The sequence below is a fragment of the Coregonus clupeaformis genome, chromosome 14 (genome assembly GCF_020615455.1).
Source record: "Coregonus clupeaformis isolate EN_2021a chromosome 14, ASM2061545v1, whole genome shotgun sequence".
In the NCBI taxonomy this organism is placed as follows: Eukaryota; Metazoa; Chordata; class Actinopteri; order Salmoniformes; family Salmonidae; genus Coregonus; species Coregonus clupeaformis.
The window spans coordinates 30143852-30166543 of record NC_059205.1 but is presented as its reverse complement, the minus strand read 5'-3'; the positions used below and the strand labels follow the sequence as shown (position 1 = coordinate 30166543).

The following is a 22692-nucleotide window of genomic DNA, read 5'->3' as shown; positions in this document are numbered from 1 at the left end:
GCTGACAAGATTTCCCTTATGGTATTGTGACAAATTAAAGGATGAAAGATGTTGAAGAAACACAAAGATGATAACAACATTGCTTTTTAGGTAAACCATAAGAGAGGAGACGCCAGAATAACTGACAGCTGAGTGCATAATGTGTGTGTGTGTGTGGCCTATTGTGGAGGTGGTACAAGGGAATACAGAAATATAGTATCCAACATATTTTTCCCCCATATCATCCAAATGATTTGGTTGCATAACTGTCAGGTAGGCTAGGTTATAAAAATTATGAGCACGTTGCTTTATTCTTCCTCCACATAAGCATCCAATCAAAGTACAGCCTCCCCCATCTCAAGTAGACTACAATTACGTGATGGGTGACGTTACAACATGCGGAGGAGGGTGCTGGGCTGGGACCACTTGGACCAAAGAGGACTCGACGCGATTTAATTTCAACGCAGAAACAACGGAATCAGTAGGCAGTGGACCCGGGCGTCTTGCCGAAGCCGAGCCCATTGTCTGCTTTTGACAGAGCAGCCAAGGAAAACCGTTCGATAAAATCACTAAAAGGGAGCGGATAGCCCCGAAAAAGAGTATCTAGCGGTAGGTAGGCATTGGGGTTTGTGATTTACAGAAAAGGGCAGGACACGGCCAAAGCGCTTAGTATTTAGCTTATAACGGAAAATGAACCACATCAAGTTTTAATAATATGAGTAAGAACCGCGTTGTGTTGCAATTGGCGACCAATTGATGCGTCTGTGCCTTCTCGTTTTCAGACCACTAGTTCCCGCGGACTTCTTTTGATCACATAATTTTGAAATTGTTACATCGGGTCTATTAATTTATTTTCCTATTGTAAAGAGTTACTTGTTCAAACCAAGATGAATTTCCAATCGGGGTCGGTGTCCGGTATCTCGCAGCAGTCCCAACCGGCCATGTCCACCCCAGGCACGGTCCCAGCGCCCGTTCCAGTACCAGGACCCCAGTCCATCCCGTCCCAGTTCGGATCAGGATCATCCGGAGGCTCAGGGCAGGGTCAGTTCGGTTCGGGAACAGTATCGGGCCAGGCTTCCCAGGCCGGCCAACAAGGCAACCAGCAGTTTGTTTTGTCCAACTCGGCAGCCATCCGGGCTGAGATCCATCGGTTCGAATCGGTCCACCCGAACATTTACTCAATCTACGACCTGATCGAACGCATCGATGACCTGGCCCTCCAGATCCAGATCCGAGAACATGTGATCTCTATTGAAGGTGAGCTGCAGGGAAAACATATATTGTCACAAGTACTCGCAGTCACCCCCTAGTATTGTCGGTCATCTCCTTTGATGGGCAATAGCAACATTGTCGCCATGGAGGTAGCCTACAACTCTTTGTTTGGTGACAACAATCTGACTTTCTGATACAGCCAGATAAATTAATATATTTGGATATACATTTGATATGCCTAATTTTTCTCGTCATGAGAGGTGAATATAAAAATGTTGCTCCTGAACCAGAACAGTGTTGAACCACCATTTCTTTGTACATTTATATTTTATTGCTTCTCAGCACAACACAGAATATGCCTTACTTGTGACATATAGTAGGCCTACACAGAGACATAGATGTCACAGTTGACACAATAACAAGTCAACAAACAACACTTACAGAATAACAATAAAAACATACATGCATAGATATGCATGGATACTTGCTGTACATTGCAATCTGAGTTCAATAGCCTACAGATTTGCATAAAGACGCCTCACTGCCAGCAGCACACACGAATTCTCTCAAATATGGGGCAGTATCCTGTATAACAGTAAGGGCACCTATTCCTTAGCGTACCACTCAAACCATTATACTCCACATCACCTGTGATATAGTGGTTTAGATTCTGTCCAACACTATAAACTATGCTGAGACATGTAGGGATTATGACAGCTCACCTACACAAAGATCTAATGCACGTTTCCACCACCACTCTATCCATTTCTAAATGTTTGAATTAGTGTCAATTGGCTTAAATCTTCATTTGGATTTAGAAACTAATTCTCACACTTATGTTTAAGGATTTGAGATAAAGAGCTGGTCTTAGTGGCGGCAAAGGCTTATGCTAACAACAAGTGTTTACCAACATATTTTGTTTCTTGCATAGGAGACTGAAAGGAAAAGTAGCCACAGAGTTCAAATCAGAGGGACTGGTTGTGTATGTTTGTGTGTGGTAATAGTACCTGTAACATGAATCATTATGCATTGAAAGGACCTACATAGGTCAAGGGTCAAAGTCATTGTAAAATATAAGAGGAACTGTGAACAAACCTATGATTCGGACCAGGCCCAAATCCCTGACACTCGGAGGAGGAAGAGGCTACATCAGCGAGTGGATAAACCGCCTTTACCCTCCGTTCTATTGGCGAACATGCAATCACTGGAGAATGAACTGGATGAGCTCCGTTCGAGACTATCCTATCAACGTGATCTGAAGAACTGTAATATCCTATGTTGGCATTGTCGGGTAAGCTCGGGGGGGTGGAGTGTGTCTCTTTAACAAACAAAAACTCAAACAGGAAGTACCAGTGACACACTCAATAAGGAAGTGGTCCGATGAAGTGGATGCTAAGCTACAGGACTGTTTGGCTAGCACAGACTGGAATATGTTCCGGGATTCATCCGATGGAATTGAGGAGTTTACCACATCAGTCACCAACTTCATTAATAAGTGCAGCAACGACGTCGTCCCCACAGTGACCGTACGTACATATCCCAACTAGAAGCCATGGATTACAGGCAACATGTGCACTGAGTTAAAGGCTCAAACTGCCGCTTCAAGGAGCGGGACACTAATCCGGACGCTTATAAGAAATCCCGCTATGCCCTCCGACGGACCATCAAACCGGCAAAGCGCCAATACAGGACTAAGATCAAATCCTACTACACTGGCTCTGACGCTCGTCGGATGTGGCAGGGCTTGCAAACTATCACAGATTACAGGGAAACCCAGCCGCAAGATGACCAGTGACGCGAGCCTACCAGACGAGCTAAATGCCTTATATGCTCACTTCGAGGCAAGCAACACTGAACCATGCATGAGAGCACCAGCTGTTCCGGATGACTGTGATCACACTTTCTATAGCCGATGTAAGTAAGACCTTTAAACAGGTTCACATTCACAAGGCCACAGGGCCAGACGGATTACCAGGACGCGTACTCAGAGCATGCGCTGACATCTGGCAAGTGTCTTCACTGTCATTTTCAACCTCTCCCTCACCGTCTGTAATACCTACATGTTTCAAGCAGACCACCATAGTCCCTGTGCCCAAGAATGACAAGGTAACCTGTCTAAATGACTATTGCCCCGTAGCACTCACATCTGTAGCTTGTAAATGTCTCACATCAAGACCATCATCCCAGACATCCTGGACCCACTCTAATTCGCATACCGCACCAACAGACTCACAGATGACACAATATCTATTGCACTCTATACTGCCCTTTCCCACCTGGATAAAATGAACACCTATGTGGGAATGCTGTTCATTGACTACAGCTCAGCATTCAACACCATAGTGCCCTCCAAGATCATCACTAAATTAAGGACTTTAACACCTCCCTCTGTAACTGGATTCTGGACTTCCTGACAGGCTGCCCCCAGGTGGTGAAGGTAGGCAACAACACATTCGCCACGCTGACCTTCAACACGAGGGCCCCTCAGGGGTGTGTGCATAGTCCCATCCTGTACTCCCTGTTCACCAGGACTGCATGACTGCGCACGACTCCAACACCATCATTAAGTTTGCCGACGACACGATGTTGGTAGGCCTGATCACCGATGGCGATGAGATGGCCTACAGGGAGGAGGTCAGAGACCTGGCAGGGTGGTGCCAGTACAACAACTTCTCTCTCAACTTCAGCAAGACAAAGGAGCTGATCGTGGACTACAGGAAATGGAGGGCCGAGCACGCCCCCATTCACATAGACAGGGCTGTAGTGTAGTGGGTCGAGAGCTTCAAGTTCCTCTGTCCACATCACTAAGGACCTATCATGGTCTAAACACACCAACATAGTCGTGAAGAGGACACAACAATCCTTCTGCCCCCTCAGGAGGCTGAAAAGATTTGGCATGGGCCCTCAGATCCTCAAGTTCTACAGGTGCACAATTGAGAGCATCTTGACTGCTTGGTATGGCAACTGCTTGGCATCCGACCGCAATGCACTACAGAGGGTAGTGTGTACGGCCCAGTACATCACTGGGGCAAAGCTCCCTGCTATCCAGGACCTCTATACCAGGCGGTGTCAGAAGACCCTGAAAATGGTCAGATTCCACAAACCCAAGTCATAGACTGTTCTCTCTCCTATCGCACGGCAAGTGCTAAGGCTCCTGCACAGCTTCTACCCCCAAGCCATGAGACTGCTGAATAGTGAATCAAATGGCTACACAAAATATTTGCATTGACCCCCTATTTTCTGCACTGACTCTCTTGCACTGGCTCAATGCACACTCATTGGACTCTACTCACACATACTAAAACTACACTTCAACACATACACACACACACATTACAAATGCTCACACATGCATATTGACGCCACACACACACACACACACGCACAGACACTCTTTCACACACGCTGCTGCTACTATTTTTATCTATCCTGATTGCCTAGTCACTTTTACCCCTACCTACATGTACATATTACCTCAACTACCTCGTACCACCAGCACATTGACTCAGTACCAGTACTCCTTGTATATACAGTGCCTTGCAAAAGTATTCAACCCCCTTGGCGTTTTTCCTATTTTGTTGCATTACAACCTGTAATTTAAATAGATTTTTATTTGGATTTCATGTAATGGACATACACAAAATTGTCCAAATTGGTGAAGTGAAATGAAAAAAATAACTATGAAGCCCCTAAATAAGATCTGGTGCAACCAATTACCTTCAGAAGTCACATTATTAGTTAAATAAAGTCCACCTGTGTGCAATCTAAGTGCCAAATGATCTGTCACATGATCTCAGTATATATAGATAAGTATAGATAAGGGTTGGGTTATAAAAAAATATCAGAAACTTTGAACATCCCACGGAGCACCATTAAATCCATTATTAAAAAATGGAAAGAATATGGCACCATAGCAAACCTGCCAAGAGAGGGCCGCCCACCAAAACCCACGGACCAGGCAAGGAGGGCATTAATCAGAGAGGCAACAAAGACACCAAAGATAACCCTGAAGGAGCTGCAAAGTTCCACAGCGGAGATTGGAGTATCTGTCCATAGGGTCACTTTAAGCCGTACACACCACAGAGCTGGGCTTTATGGAATAGTGGCCAGAAAAAAGCCATTGCTTAAATAAAAAAATGAGCAAACACGTTTGGTGTTCGCCAAAAGGCATGTGGGAGACTCCCCAAACATATGGAAGAAGGTACTCTGGTCAGATGAGACTAAAATTGAGCTTTTTGGCCATCAAGGAAAACGCTATGTCTGGCGCAATCCCAACACCTCTCATCACCCAGGGAACACCATTCCCACAGTGAAGCATGGTGGTGGCAGCATCATGCCGTGGGATGTTTTTCATCGGCAGGGACTGGGAAACTGGTCAGAATTGAAGGAATGATGGATGGCGCTAAATACAGGGAAATTCTTGAGGGAAACCTGTTTCAGTCTTCCAGAGATTTGAGACTGGGATGGAGGTTCACCTTCCAGCAGGACAATGACCCTAAGCATACTGCTAAAGCAACACTTGAGTGGTTTAAGGGGAAACATTGAAATGTCTTGGAATGGCCTAGTCAAAGCCCAGACCTCAATCCAATTGAGAATCTGTGGTATGACTTAAAGATTGCTGTACACCAGCGGAACCCATCCAACTTGAAGGAGCTGGAGCAGTTTTGCCTTGAAGAACGGGCAAAAATCCCAGTGGCTAGATGTGCCAAGCTTATAGAGACATACCCCAAAATACTTGCAGTTGTAATTGCTGCAAAAGGTGGCTTTACAAACTTATTGACTTTGGTGGGGTGAATAGTTGTCAGTTTTTTTGTCTGATTTCTTGTTTGTTTCACAATATTTTTATTTTATTTTGCATCTTCAAAGTGGTAGGCATGTTGTGTAAAGAAAATGACACAAACCCCCCCAAAAATTCAATTTTAATTCCAGTTTGTAAGGCAACAAAATAGGAAAAATGCCAATGGGAGTGAATACTTTCGCAAGCCACTGTAACCGCATTATTGTTATTTTATTGTGTTACTATTTACTTTTTTTGTGTGTGTGTGTGTTAATTCCTACATTTTAACTCTGCATTGTTGGGAAAGGGCTCGTAAGTAAGCATTTCACAGTAAAGTCCTCCCGAGTGGCGCAGTGGTAGCTGTGCCACTAGAGATCGTGGTTCGAATCCAGGCTCTGTCGTAGCCAGCCGCGACCGGGAGATCCATGGGGCGGCGCACAATTGGCCCAGCGTCGTCCAGGGTAGGGGAGGGAATGGCCGGCAGGGATGTAGCTCAGTTGGTAGAGCATGGCGTTTGCAACGCCAGGGTTGTGGGTTCGATTCTCACGGGGGGCCAGTATGAATTAAAAAAACAAAAACATGTATGCACTCTGGATAAGAGCATCTGCTAAATGACAAAAACATTTTTTGATTTGATGTGGAACTCTTTTGTTGTGTGATCATTAGAAAGCAAGGGGTTCACTTCCACCGAGAATGAACAGTGCATCATATCAATACATTGGAGCAACGCTATTATTCACAGGTATAAACTTATCAACAAAGCAGTAGGGGAACAGGTAGAATCGATTGGGTTGTTTGACAGAAATCTCTGAACCATTATGCTAGACTTGCTAGAGTGACACTTACTGTTGTGTGGTTATGATTACTATTGAGCAGAGCTGCAGTTAACATAATTAAATATTAGATTTGATCTTTGGATTAGACTGGGTACTCTGTGTATTGTCACTAACCGTAACCTTGTTTCCATTCTATTCAACGTCCAAGTTACATGGACAAACACTACTCTATGCCCTCTTTAAATGTCAATGACCACATTTTTCTCGAGAAACTGAGAAACTTCTTCAGTGGCAGTTCAGTAGCAACTCTACTCAGGTGTGAGCCATTAGTGTATGAGACATGTTCCCTTGGCGTGGGTGTAACCGGTGTGAAATGGCTAGCTAGTTAGCAGTGCGTGCAAGTAGCATTTCAATCAGTGACGTCACTCGCTCAGACCTTGAAGTAGTTGTTTCCCTTGCTCTCCAAGGTTTTTGTGGAGCAATGGGTAACGATGCTTCATGGCTGACTGTTGTCGATGTGTTCAGAGGGCCCCTAGTTCCAGCCCAGGTTGGGACAAGGAGAGGGATGGAAGCAACACTGTTACATTGATGCTGTTGACCCAGATTGCTAAAGTTGGGCTCTGCCCAGCTGCTGGGGTTGCTGTGGAGAAGGTCAAAGGGGGGTGAGTGTGAAATGGCTAGCTAGTTAGCGGTGCGCACTAGTAGCGCTTCAATCAGTGACGTCACTCAGTCTTAGAACTTGAAGTAGTTGTTTCCCTTGCTTTTGTGGCGCGATAGGTAACTGTGCTTTGTGGGAGGCAGTTGTTGATGTTTTTAGAGGGTCTTGGTTCGAGCCCAGGTTGGGGCAAGGAGAGGGACAGAAGCAACACTGTTACATTGGTACAAGATGAGATCTACGACCGGTGCCTCGTGCCATCATAACATTCACCTTGGTTGACACAGCAGTGTTGTTTCAGTGAATGGGGTTGGTCCTCTAGTACTTGTCATGGATGTGTTAAGATACTTGTGAAGTCACAGCTTGGGTTGTGCCTCCTTTGAGGAATAGCACCAACTTGTTTTGATGCAAATTGTTATATAATTTTCCCAATGAAGGCAAGGCTTTATGCAATGGCTTGATAGGGTAACACTATATCTTTTTATGTAGCCTTCTTAAAAAATGTAGCATATTTGTTTTAATGAGGATGAGCAGTTTTGTGGTTCACTGCCAGATCTGAGTGTGTGACACAAATTAGTATCTATTATTTTCCTTCTAAAACCTGATAGTTTTGAGCATCTTCAACTATACAAAAAAAGTTATTTGTCTGAGCTGAAAGCCAGTTAGTACTGTTTGTTCTAGTGTACCTTATGACAACGTCGAATGCCCCAAGAACAATGCCCGTCTATGATTATGTTTGTCAGCATGCTCCCCATTTTAAGATGCATTCAACTGTGTTTTAGCATTCTAATGTACCCTGCAGTGCTGCAATGTCCCCATTGCATAAAGCGTTAAGTGCTTTAATAGGAGACATTAGTGTAGTCGACAGAATTCACCTGTACTGTAGAACTGCAGATTCCCCTTCGATCTTGCATCATTGCTGAGTCTCTGTTGCTAAGAAACCACTGGCTCTCATGCCTTCATTTGAAAGTACTAGAGAGAATATAAATTCTACCACCCTCGGAAAAATGCAACCTCTTTTTAACATATCTTCTTCTTTGTGAATTGAGGTTTTCACCTAGTGGAAAACACGTCCAAATTATTATTGGAGACCGATCATACGGAGTAGTAATAGTACTAGGTGATGTTTTCTTCTCACCACTCCCTTCGCAGTATTGGTTGATATTCCATGCACTAGTTGGACTCAGTGAGCAAATATACTGCAATCACAAGAACCGAGACAAAGGAGCAGCAGGAGATCGCTTTGACTTTTTTTGTGATCAAAGTTTTATTGATTTATCAAATACAGTATAACCAAGGCGTTTCACCATCATACAAACAATGTAGTGCACAATACATGGTTTACAATGACCATTATCTATTATAAATGTTTTAACTTGTTTGTTTGCAGAACCAGTCTGATATAACAGACAATCGATTATTGCAACATTTTCTGGTACTTAGGAAGATGATAAGCTATGAATGTGAGTTTTTGAGAAGCGGGTAATGCCTGTATCAAGCGTGTTGAGGGGAAGAACACAATGTGCCTTCTACTGGAAGCATCTGTCAAAGATTCCATGCTAGGGTCCACCCTGACAACATCAGAGAAGCTACATAGATTTAGGTGGAACACTTAACATTAACTTCTCCAACCTGCTCCAACCTCCAACCTGTGTGTGTTTGTGTGTATTTCAGAGGGGTAAGGATCAAAGGAGAAGATGAATTTGGGTCAGTTGGTGGTTGTCATGTATAATAACTAACATGACCAAATGGCTCATTGTCCCTTGCAGTAATACAGAAGGGCCAGTGAGATAATCATGTGCAGTAGACTGTTACCTAAATCTAAAATGAAGCTGAATCTGATCAGTTGATCATTAAAATATATTCAGTTTGACTTCATGGCCTTGTTTCTTATCCAATTAGAAGAAGAGATTACTTATTCATTGTTTAATGTATCTTTAATGAACTGATTGTTATGCGTACTATGCTAATATACAGCTGATAATCATCAGGCAAGATATGATATTACATCCCCTCTGTATAATTTATTCGTTTTAAAGAGAGGGGACACCGACCAGAGTTAAGACTTCATCTCAGGTGTAAATGAGATTTTTCTAGGTCAAAGGCTGGGAAGAGAGGCTTGTTATTTTTTGAAATGGTAGTATCATTCACACCTCGTAACATCAATGGAATTACCGGTAGGCTGGATTTTAATCAGGGCATGCTTGCTTTAGAAAGAAAAAGCACTTTTGGGTTAGCTGTGAAAAGTGTGAAAGTAACATCTAGATCATTGAGATACAGAAGCAGCTCCTCTGCTTGTTCTCTAATGTGATTTCAGTGTTATTTTTAGACAGTCATTCCAACGAGGGCTGGGGTAGTGTTCCATTAATAAGACTGCTTGCCTTGGGAATATTGCTAGTTTCTTTTGTTTCCCTGGTTTCATTTGGCGATGGCTGTTTTAATTGCTACCCTCATTTGTGTTTCAACTTACCTTCTACATTCATACTAACCTGGAAAAGTTATCTTGCGGTAGCCCTGTTTCTTATAGTAAAGAATCTCAGATTTCATTGTCTAGTATCTGAGGTGTGTCCAACAATGTTGTTGTAGTTGACAGTTGTACAGTAAAAACCAAAACAACCATGAAACAGCAGTTTACTACAATGCATTTGGAAAGTATTCAGACCCCTTGACTTTTTCCACATTTTGTTACGTTAAAGCCTTATTCTAAAATTGATTTAAATACATTTTTTCCTTATAAATCCACGCATAATACCCCATAACAGGTTTAGACATTTTTGCACATTTATAAAAAATAAAAAACAGAAATACCTTATTTAACTTAGTTATTCAGACCCTTTGATATGAGACTAGAAATTGAGCTCAGGTGCATCCTGTTTCCATTGATTGGAGTCCACCTGTGGTAAATTCAGTTGATTGGACATGATCTGGAAAGGCACACACCTGTCTATATAAGGTCCCACAGTTGACAGTGCATGTCAGAGCAAAAACCAAGCCATGAGGTCAAAGGAAATGTCCGTAGAGTTCCGAGACAGGATTGTGTCGAGGCACAGATCTGGGGAAGGGTACCGAAGGTCCCCAAGAACACAGTTGCCTCCATAATTATTAAATGGAAGAAGTTTGGAACCACCAAGACTATTCCTAGAGCTGGCCGCCCGGCCAAACAGCGCAATCGGGGGACAAGGGCCTTGGTCAGGGAGGTGACCAAGAACCCGATGGTCACTCTGACAGAGCTCCAGAGTTCCTCTGTGTAGATGGGAGAACCTTCAAGAAGAACAACCATCTCTGCAGCACTCCACCAATCAGGGCTTTATGTTAGAGTGGCCAGACGGAAGCCACTCCTCAGTAAAAGGCACATGATAGCCCACTTGGAGTTTGCTTAAAGGCACCTAAAGACTCTCAGACCATGAGAAACAAGATTCTCTGGTCTGATGAAACCAAGATTGAACTCTTTGGCCTGAATGCCATACATCACGTCTGGAGGAACCTGGCACCATCCCTACGGTGAAGCATGGTGGTGGCAGCATCATGCTGCGGGGATGTTTTTCAGCGGCAGGGACGGCGACTAGTCAGGATCGAGGGAAAGATGAATGGAGCAAAGTACAGAGTGATCCTTGATGAAAACTGCTCTAGAGCGCTCAGGACCTCCGACTGGGGCGAAGGTTCACCTTCCAACAGGACAACAACCCTAAGCACACAGCCAAGACAATGCAGGAGTGGCTTCGGGACAAGTCTCTGAATGTCCTTGAGTGACCCAGCCAGGGCCCGGACTTGAACCCGATCTAACATCTCTGGAGAGACCTGAAAATAGCTTTACAGCGACGCTCCCCATCCAACCTGACAGAGCTTGAGAGGATCTGCAGAGAAGAATGGGAGAAACTCCCCAAATACAAGTGTGCCAAGCTTGTAGCGTCATACCCAAAAAGACTTGAGGGTGTAATCGCTGCCAAAGGTGCTTCAACAAAGTACTGAGTAAAGGGTCTGAATACTTATGTAAATGTGACATTTCCGTATTTGTAAAAAATATATACATTTGCAAAAAAAAAAACTTTTTGCCTTGTCATTATCGGGTGTCGTCTGTAAATGTGAGGGGTTAAAAAATAATAATAAGGCTAATGTAAAAACAATGTGGGAAAAGTGAAGGGGTCTGAATGCTTTCCGAATGCACTTTATGTTCATTGTTTTATTACTATTCATTTATCTTAATTTGTGTTTCTAACTGGCACTGCCTCCAAGATAATCATCCACACACTAACCCTGGCATCCAATGTCAAGGACAGGGCAGTGGCCTTACCTCCTAAACCCACAACTGCTTAAGTAGGGATGCAGAATGGGGATCTCAAGCATGGGCTAACAAGCCTGCACTCACTTTAATATTGAGTCGAGCACAATGGTACATTGTGTACAGAAATGCCAGTAGAGAGGACACAGAGCGATACCGAGGAGACACACACAGAGAGAGAGGGAGAGGGCGCGATAGGGAGATGACACAGGGGAGCCCAGCCTGCTGCCAGAGTGTGGCGCATAACATAAGTTGTCCTCTGGCACAAGCAGCCTGCCCATACACTATGCATCTCTCCAAGTCAATTACCAGACTGAACGTAACGCCTCTAGAAGCCCATAAGAACATAGTGACAACATTGCATCTCTCCCTCTTTGCAATAGAAAAAGTTATTGATTTCACCTCATAACCATTATGTTGAAATGAGACTGAAATGACTGTAATTGCAGTCCTATTCAGTGATGTCAATCATTTAAGTGGAGTTGTGGCAATTACTGTTTGCATTCTCAATGCTCTCAGGGTGATGCTGACACTGCCTATCAGACTGATAATGAAACATGCAGTAAGGCATACTCCTCTAGATTTTATTTATCCTGGGGTAGTATGGACAAAGTGGTTTGTGTATGCCAATCAAGGCACCTGTTTCTCTTCTTCACTTATTTTGTACATGAAAATAACCTTCAGTCACCCCCCCCCCCACACTGTTGAGCGGAAATTGAAGTTACAGAGTGTTTGGTGCACAGGAGCTCAGTTAGGCGGTGGGTCGATGTATTATGGAGGCTAGTATAAGATGTGGGGGTAGTGAACTGGTTTGCCTAGATACTGGTGGGATATAACATCCACAGTTATTGATCACTATAGAGCATCCTTGTCAAAGACAAGGCACTGCTGCTACTACAGTTATAAAGCCCAGTATATTTCAGTTTTTCATCACAGAACCAGTCATTTACTAGAGAGTAGAATGGAAGTCAGTCAACCCCACCACCATCAACTCTTATGAAGTGTTTTAATATGGAATGTTGTGTTTATGGAGAAGCTGGGAGACTGTTTACTGGCTGTAGATCTGTACACCCTATGACGCTACGACGCCCTGGAATGAACCCGCAGCTTGTTGGATTTCTCATGGATTCAACCACTGAGCGAAGCATAAACTGGAACAACATTTTAAGCGTCATTTTTAGATTGCTGGAAGTACAATGTGTCTGACTGACGACATCTTCGCTTTTGTTTCTCTGACAGTTTCAACTATTTATCATGACACCTATGGCTTTGAATTTCAAATGTTGTTTTGTAATTGGGCAAATTGTGTCTCGTTTAAGGAAGAAAGGAATACAAAACGCACAATGCACCTCAGTTGTTACTATAGCAGGGTTTCCCAAACTCGGCCCTGATTCAAATAATCAACTAATCATTAAGCTTTCATAATTTGAATCAGCTGTGTAGTGTTGGGACTTGGGGTCCTGAGGACTGAGTTTGGGAAACACTGTACTATATACTGGAAGCTGGTAGGTTTATGCTCTAAAGCAGGGGTATTCAACTCTTACCCTACGAGGTCCAGAGCCTGCTGGTTTTCTGTTCTACCTGATAACTAATTGCACCCACCTGCTGTCCCAGGTCTAAATCAGTCCCTGGTTAGAGGGGAACAATTAAAAAAATGCAGTGGAACTGGCTTCGAGGTCCAGAGTTGAGTTTGAGTGCTCTAAAGACTGTGGCTGCAAAGCCTCCTTTACACTCATGGGAATTGGCCTATATGAATAGGGATAAATTTAAATGTTTCTTACAGAAGAAATATGAAAAGCATGGTAGAAATTGAAAGGGAACAGTTTGGAGATTATGGGAAAATGTTTTGACCAAAGTTAAGGACACATCAGTTCACAAGACTGAATCCAAACATTACATTGTTGGTGTTATCTGCATTTTACATTTAGTGTACTTTTCGCCGCATTTGTTGATAACGAAATCTGAAAATACTCTTGATACAGTCAGTAACATGATAAGAATATTCCTGGAAGATATGGGGTAGGTGCAACATAAGACAACAAAACGACAAGGGTTGAGAGGAGAGGACTAACTGGTGTCTCCAAGTGGCCACACACCTCCAAAATATGCATTTCAATGCACTTTTATGACTCAAATAGTCTTCAAATATAAGGTGCTTTTTTGAGCTCTCCTAGCGGTGCCGTTGAGGAACTAGAGCAAGCACACATTTGGAACACAACCCTGCATCCCTGCCTTCACACAATTACTGTTGTTGTTTACGCAGTCCAAAAACGGTCCATTTATAAATCGCAATCTGTGTCAGGTGGGCATAATTTGAAAGCGTGTTCTACTGCCAACATAGCTAAGTTATAAAATACGATATTACAGTGTTAGGCTTTCACAATGAAATGCAGGGAAACAGATTATAATTTTGGTGCGCATAGAAAGGAGTGATGAGTGCATTCAGGTGTGCGTGTGCCGCAGCAAATTTTCTTCACAATAGACAACAGGCTCATTCTGTTCAGAACATCCAAGGGTATGACGCCATGCCATCTTGGAACTGCACATCCAACATAGTGATCATAATCAAACATAGTGATCAATGTACACTACCGGTCAAAAGTTTTAGAACACCTACTCATTCAAGGGTTTTTCTTTATTTTTACTATTTTCTACATTGTAGAATAATAGTGAAGACATCAAAACACATGGAATCATGTAGTAACCAAAGAAGTGTTAAACAAATCAAAATCATTTTATATTTGAGATTCTTCAAATAGCCACCCTTTGCCTTGATGACAGCCTTGCACACTCTTGGCATTCTCTCAAGCAGCTTCACCTGGAATGCTTTTCCAACAGTCTTGAAGGAGTTCCAACATATGCTGAGCACTTGTTGGCTTCTTTTCCTTCACTCTGCGGTCTGACTCATCCCAAACCATCTCAATTTGGTCGAGGTCGGGGGATTGTGGAGGCCAGGTCATCTGATGCATCACTCCATCGCTCTCCTTCTTGGTCAAATAGCCCTTACACAGCCTGGAGGTGTGTTGGGTCATTGTCCTGTTGAAAAACGAATGATAGTCCTACTAAGCGCAAACCTGATGGGATGGTGTATCGCTACAGAATGCTCTGGTAGCCATGCTGGTTAAGTGTGCCTTGAATTCTAAATAAATCACAGACAGTGTCACCAGCAAAGCACCCCCACACCATAACACCTCCTCCTCCATGCTTTATGGTGGGAAATACACATGTGGAGATCATCCGTTCACCCCACACCGCGTCTCACAAAGACACGTCAGTTGGAACCAAAAATCGGCAATTTGTCCATTGGTCGTGTTTCTTGGCCCAAGCAAGTCTTTTCTTATTATTGGTGTCCTTTAGTAGTGGTTTCTTTGCAGCAATTCGACAATGAATGCCTAATTCAAACAGTCTCTGAACAGTTGATGTTGAGATGTGTCTGTTACTTGAACTCTGTGAAGCATTTATTTGGGCTGCAATTTTTGAGGCTGGTAACTCCTAATGAACTTACCCTCTGCAGCAGAGGTAACTCTGGGTCTTCCATTCCTGTGGCGGTCCTCACGAGAGCCAGTTTCATCATAGAGCTTCATGGTTTTTGAGACTGCAATTGAAAAAGTCTTTCAAAGTTCTTGAAATGATCCAGATTGACTGACCTTCATGTCTTAAAAGAATGATGGACTGTCGTTTCTCTTTGCTTATTTGAGCTGTTCTTGCCATAATATGGACTTTGTCTTTTACCAAATAGGGCTACCTTCTGTATACCACCCCTACCTTGTCACAACAACTGATTGGCTCAAATGCATTAAGAAGGAAATAAATTCCACAAATGAACTTTTAAGAAGGAACACCTGTTATTTGAAATGCATTCCAGATTACTACCTCATGAAGCTGGTTGAGAGAATGCCAAGAGTGTGCAAAACTGTCATCAAGGTAAAGGGTGGCTATTTGAAGAATCTCATATAGAAAATATATTTTGATTTGTTGAACACTTTTTTGCTTACTACATGATTCCAGATAGTTTTGATGTCTTCACTTATTATTTTTTATTATTATTATTATTTATTATTATTATTATTATTATTATTCACTATTATTCTACAATGTTGAAAATAGTAAAAATAAAGAAAAACCCTTGAATGAGTAGGTCTTCTAAAACTTTTGACCGGTAGTGTATATGACATGGTTTTGATATTGAAATGTGAAGTGGACTCACGGGTGTTTTGGCTTACTTGTATGAAAAAAATACATTATGGCACCTTTCAGTTTTTTCTCAATTACATTCAATTCAGCATTGAAAAAATTTGCAATTTTAAGTTTGTTCGACCTGAGCGAGCCTGACCACAAGTAAGAGACCACTATGATGATGCATCAAATGCGTTTGATGGATCCTTTTTGTCTTCTAATGACTCTTAAGGTAATAAATAATCAAAAAGTAACTGAAAGTAATCAGATTATGTTACTGAGTTTGGGTAATCCAAAAGTTAGTTACTAGTTACCTGTTCAAAATTGTAGTCAGTAACTAACGGATTACATTTAGAAAGTAACCTACCTAACCCTGAACATAGTGCTCATGAACGTTGATACTGTATATGACATGAGTTTTAGCATATTGAAATGTGAAGTGAACATTTGGACTTGCTTGTATGACATCAAAGTGGTATTTATTATAATCCTCAATGTCTTATCTTTTCTAAATACATCGAGTCCTTTTAATTTACAGCATTTCCCTCACTCAGACATCCCAAAATGTGCAAAAGTTGACCAAGTAGCGGGAGGGAAGGGGGCAACTTCTTGTCGCGTGCAGTGCTCAAGTTCAGAATGACTGTGGGTCAAAACCCATACAGCGCTGTGAAGTGCAGAGCCTGAGCTCTGACATAATTCATAGCGTGTTACTGTACAGCCACTGCTTTCCAATTTAGGCGCTTATCAGTGTCCAAATCTGCCATTTTCAACCCGCCTACGGGTACGAGTGTAAAGGGTTAAGATGTAAAGTGGGAACAATCTGTTGCATTTGAGCAAAAGAGCAAGAGACGACAAACGGAGAGATGACAAATGGAGTAAACTATATGGATGGACGTTACACGCGACTAACTGACGTTTCAAAATTTGAATGCGATATACAGTGCCTTCAGAAAGTATTCACACCCCCTGACGTTGTCCACATTTTGTTGTGTTACAGCCTTTTTTTATCACTGGCCCACACACAATACCCCTTAATGTAGAATTTTTACAAATGAAAAGCTGAAATGTTTTGAGTCAATAGGTATTCAACCCCCATTTTATGGCAAGCCTAAATAAGTTCAGGAGTGAACATTTGCTTAACAAGTCACATAATGAGTTGCATGGACTCATTCTGTGTGCAATAATAGTGTTTATTATTCATGCTTTTTGAATGACTACCTCATAACTGTATGTGTGGGGTACAGAGATCTGTAAGATCCCTTAGTTGAGTAGTGAATTTCAAACACAGATTCAACTACAAAGACCATGGAGGTTCTCTAATGCCTCGCAAAGAAGGGCACCAATTGGTAGATGGGCAAAACAAAAAAAGCAGACATTGAATATCTCTTTGAGCATGGATAAGTTATTAATCACCCTTTGGATGGTGTATCAATACACCCAGTTACTACAAAGGTACATACAGTCTTACTAACTCAGTTGCCGGAGAGGAAGGAAACCGCTCCGAGATTTCACCATGAGGCCAATGGTGACTTTAAAACAGTTACAGAGTTTAATGGCTGTGATTGGAGAACTGAGGCTTGATCAACAACATTGTAGTTACTCCACAATACTAACCTAATTGACAGTGAAAAGGAGCCTGTACAGAATAACAAATATTTAAAAACATGCATCCTGTTTGCAACAAGGCACTAAAGTAATACTGCAAAAGATTTGACAAAGCAATTCACTTTCTGTCCTGAATACAAAGTGCTATGTTTCAGGCAAATCCAATACAACACATTACTGAGTACCACTCTCCATATTTTCAAGCCTGCATCATGTTATGGGGATACTTGTAATCGTTAAGGACTGGGGAGTTTTTCTGGATAAAAAAATAAAAGGAATAGAGCTAAGCACAGGCAAAATCCTAGAGGAAAACCCTGGTTCAGTCTGCTTTCCACCAGACACTGGGAGATTAATTCACCTTTCAGCAGGACAATAACCTAAAACACACTGTAAAATCTACACTGGAGTTGCTTACCAAGAAGACAGTGAATGTTCCTGAGTGGCCTAGTTACATTTTTGACTTAAATCTGCTTGAAAATCTATGGCAAAACTTGAAGAATTTGAAGAATTTTGAAAATAAGACTTAACCAGAAAGACTCACAGCTGTAATCGCTGCCAAAGGTGACTAACATGTATTGACTCAGGGGTGTGAATACTTATGTAAATTAGTTTTGTCTGTATTTCATTTTCATTAGATGTTCTAAAAACATGTTTTCACTTTGTCATTATGGGGTATTGTATGTAGATGGGTGAGAAAAAATATCAATTTCATCCATTTTGAATTCGGGCTGTAACACAACAAAATGTGGAAAAAGTCCAGGGGTATGATTACTTTCTGAAGGTACTGTAGATCTCTTATGATATGAATATTGCACATGTCAATATTGCGATTTCGATATGAATTTGATTAATTGTGTAGCCCTAATGTACAGTGCCAAACATCCCCTTGCTTTCATTCATGTGATGTAAAAAAGATTGTAAGGTGTATGAAACCATGTTAGTCACCCTTGTGGGGATTGGCTCATTCTACGGTGTTCTCTACTGTTGCTTTTCACCTTCACTTTTAATAAGAAAGACTTTCAGATCTACACCAGCTCTACACTAGCAACAGAATATCGACCAACCCAGCAGCACGCTGTTGATTTTCTGAAGAGAAAAATAAGAAAATCAAGTTTCCTTAATCCATGTTGAATCTTGAAGAGAAGTGTCAAAGATCCTCTTAATGGGTTTTTACTTCCAGCCTACTGTAACATTTAATTATTTAATCTCGGAGTACAGTAAGAGACTTTCCCCTAAGCATTGACAGATGCATGGGTGTCAGTTGACATGGCGCTTGCACACGCCTCGCCCTCAGTCTCAAAAGCCCCTTTGTCCCGTTGTTACTCCATACGATTCCACTCATTCACGGAGTCAAAACGCTCATTACATCCATCCTCATTCAGATGAGTTCCAACATCTGACCTCTGACCTCCACACTCGTCAGGGATGTGCCAAACGGCAGGGCCCATCACAGGGTATGAATGCGTCTGAGGTTGTGGTAGGTCTGCCTGTGTGCAGTATGCAATATCTCTATGACGCTATGCTTCCTCCACAGCAGAATGTTCTCCATTGTTCTGTTGAACAAAGGTTCTCTCTCCCATTGATGGACATTTTGTTATTTTTTTCTCTGGTTTCGACTGTGGAGAGTTGGGGTGGGGGGTCGAGGAGGGTGTTTTTTTAAAGGAAAATGTAACATGATCTACTCTGTCTATGCCCAATCTCCAGGATAACTTGAAAAGCCTTTTTGAGTCAGTTTCCATATACTCAATTTCTTTGGTAATGACCACACCAGGACTAGAAGCAGAATGAGTGTGGAGAGGAGCTCTGATATGGTATTACATTAAAAGGTAGTTTGATATTTACAATTACTGCTAGTTAGGCATTATGATTAGAAATGTACCTCTGGAAATTTAGTAGAAGGCCTGTCCTTTCAACACTATCTGTGTGTGCCGCATGAACAAATTAGTGTATCGTTACTTGATTCCTGTAATTACCTTGTCGCCTATGCTACCTTTTTTCGAGTGGATGAGGCGGTGGTCAAATTACTTGGTCCTGTTTTCTCAACCTGGCTGTGTTCTATCCATCCAGATCACATCATGGAAGTTCTCTGTCTCTCCTGCCAGAGAGTGGGGCTGGGCCTGCAAGCAGATGGCCACTGACAGGAAGGGAAGAGAAGGGAAGGGGCTTTGGAAAACATTGACACACACACACACACACACACACACACACACACAAACACACACACACAAGGGTCTCTGGAAGAGAAGGGGCTTTGATTTGGAAGGCAGTGACTGAGGGGGGAGGGAGCAACAGATGGAAAGGCGCATATGCCTCCAATTCCCCTAGAGTGCCAGCAGTCCCGTGTTTCACTGTGGGGAGATCCAGGCAGGCTCCAGGCCTGCAGGTTGGGGACGGACGTGTAGCGGAGAGCTGTGATGATAGGCTGAACCACAGGACTTTACTTTACTCAGCCTCTGAAGAGGGAGAACCTTCACACTGTAAAATGTTTTCATTTTCCCTCAAGGCCCACCATGTTTTCCTCCTTGATTAGAAAATGCTGGATAAAGAAAGCCAAGACGGAAGCAGCATATGCAGGGCCATAATGTAGAGTAGTATCACGACAGCATGGGCTAACCTGGTGCTGGTTATTGCATTGGAGTCAGGAGTCTGTAACTCCCCCTACTTGAAAACTAATTGGGAACGTGCAGTCTATTTAAAGGTTGCAGGCCATGCTGTGGAACTGGAAATTAAATCACATTTCTTAAATAGCAATTATAGCACAAGGCCATGTCACAGTTCTTACAGTGGCTTGCGAAAGTATTCACCCCCCTTGGCATTTTTCCTATTTTGTTGCCTCACAACCTGGAATTAAAATGGATTTTGGGGGGGGTTGTATCATTTGATTTACACAACATGCCTACCACTTTGAAGATGCAAAATATTTTTTCTTGTGAAACAAACAAGAAATAAGACAAAAAACAGAACTTGAGCATGCATAACTATTTAACATTTCTGGCCACTCTTCCGTAAAGCCCAGCTCTGTGGAGTGTACGGCTTAAAGTCGTCCTATGGACAGATACTCCAATCTCCGCTGTGGAGCTTTGCAGCTCCTTCAGGGTTATCTTTGGTCTCTTCGTTGCCTCTCTGATTAATGCCATCCTTGCCTGGTCCGTGAGTTTTGGTGGGCGGCCCTCTCTTGGCAGGTTTGTTGTGGTGCCATATTCTTTCCATTTGGATTTAATGGTGCTCCGTGGGATGTTCAAAGTTTCTGATCTTTTTTTATAACCCAACCCTGATCTGTACTTCTCCACAACTTTGTCCCTGACCTGTTTTGAGAGCTCCTTGGTCTTCATGGTGCCACTTGCTTGGTGGTGCCCCTTGCTTAGTGGTGTTGCAGACTCTGGGGCCTTTCAGAACAGGTGTGTGTATATATATATATATATATATATATATATATATATATATATATATATATATATATATATATATATATATATATATACTGAGATCATGTGACAGATCATGTGACACTTAGATTGCACACAGGTGGACTTTATTTAACTAATTATGTGACTTCTGAAGGTAATTGGTTGGACCAGATCTTATTTAGGGGCTTCATAGCAAAGGGGGTGAATACATAAGCACGAAACACTTTTCCGTTACAGTGAGGGGAAAAAAGTATTTGATCCCCTGCTGATTTTGTACGTTTGCCCACTGACAAAGAAATGATCAGTCTATAATTTTGGTAGGTTTATTTGAACAGTGAGAGACAGAATAACAACAAAAAAATCCAGAGAAACGCATGTCAAAAATGTTATAAATTGATTTGCATTTTAATGAGGGAAATAAGTATTTGACCCCTTCTCAATCAGAAAGATTTCTGGCTCCCAGGTGTCTTTTATACAGGTAACGAGCTGAGATTAGGAGCACACTGTCCACAGAAGACACCTGTCCACAGAAGCAATCAATCAATCAGATTCCTAACTCTCCACCATGGCCAAGACCAAAGAGCTCTCCAAGGATGTCAGGGACAAGATTGTAGACCTACACAAGGCTGGAATGGGCTACAAGACCATCGCCAAGCAGCTTGGTGAGAAGATGACAACAGTTGGTGCGATTAATCGCAAATGGAAGAAACACAAAAGAACTGTCAATCTCCCTCGGCCTGGGGCTCCATGCAAGATCTCACCTCGTGGACTTGCAATGATCATGAGAACGGTGAGGAATCACCCCAGAACTACACGGGAGGATCTTGTCAATGATCTCAAGGCAGCTGGGACCATAGTCACCAAGAAAACAATTGGTAACACACTATGCCGTGAAGGACTGAAATCCTGCAGCGCCCGCATGGTCCCCCTGCTCAAGAAAGCACATGTACAGGCCCGTCTGAAGTTTGCCAATAAACATCTGAATGATTCAGAGGAGAACTGGGTGAAAGTGTTGTGGTCAGATGAGACCAAAATCGAGCTCTTTGGCATCAACACAACTGGAGGAGGAGGAGCAATGCTGCCTATGACCCCAAGAATACCATCCCCACCGTCAAACATGGAGGTGGAAACATTATGCTTTGGGGGTGTTTTTCTGCTAAGGGGACAGGACAACTTCACCACATCAAAGGGACAATGGACGGGGGCCATGTACCGTCAAATCTTGGGTGAGAACCTCCTTCCCTCAGCCAGGGCATTGAAAATGGGTCGTGGATGGGTATTACAGCATGACAATGACCGAAAACACATGGCCAAGGCAACAAAGGAGTGGCTCAAGAAGAAGCACATGAAGGTCCTGGAGTGGCCTAGCCAGTCTCCAGACCTTAATCCCATAGAAAATCTGTGGAGGGAGCTGAAGGTTTGAGTTGCCAAACGTCAGCCTCAACATTAATGACTTGGAGAAGATCTGCAAAGAGGAGTGGGACAAAATCCCTCCTGAGATGTGTGCAAACCTGGTGGCCAACTACAAGAAACGTCTGACCTCTGTGATTGCCAACAAGGGTTTTGCCACCAAGTACTAAGTAATGTTTTGCAGAGGGGTCAAATACTTATTTCCCTCATTAAAATGCAAATCAATTTATAACATTTTTGACATGCGTTTTTCTGGATTTTTTCGTTGTTATTCTGTCTCTCACTGTTCAAATAAACCTACCATTAAAATTATAGATTGATCATGTCTTTGTCAGTTCGCAAACGTACAAAATCAGCAGGGGATCAAATACTTTTTTCCCTCATTGTATTTATTTTTTAGAATTTTATGAAACAAT

General features: G+C 42.5%; 1 protein-coding gene across 1 annotated transcript in view; it reads left to right on the top strand.

Annotated features, from left to right (window-relative positions):
- The first annotated feature begins 377 nt into the window (after nt 1–377).
- The window catches only part of LOC121581035 (arf-GAP with GTPase, ANK repeat and PH domain-containing protein 3), a 234059-nt gene continuing 211744 nt past the window's right edge, over nt 378–22692 (top strand). The window contains exon 1 of the mRNA XM_041896363.2: nt 378–1236. Within this exon, the coding sequence (XP_041752297.1) occupies nt 867–1236 (370 nt within the window). The 5' untranslated portion in view covers nt 378–866. The remainder of the gene's footprint in view (nt 1237–22692) is intronic.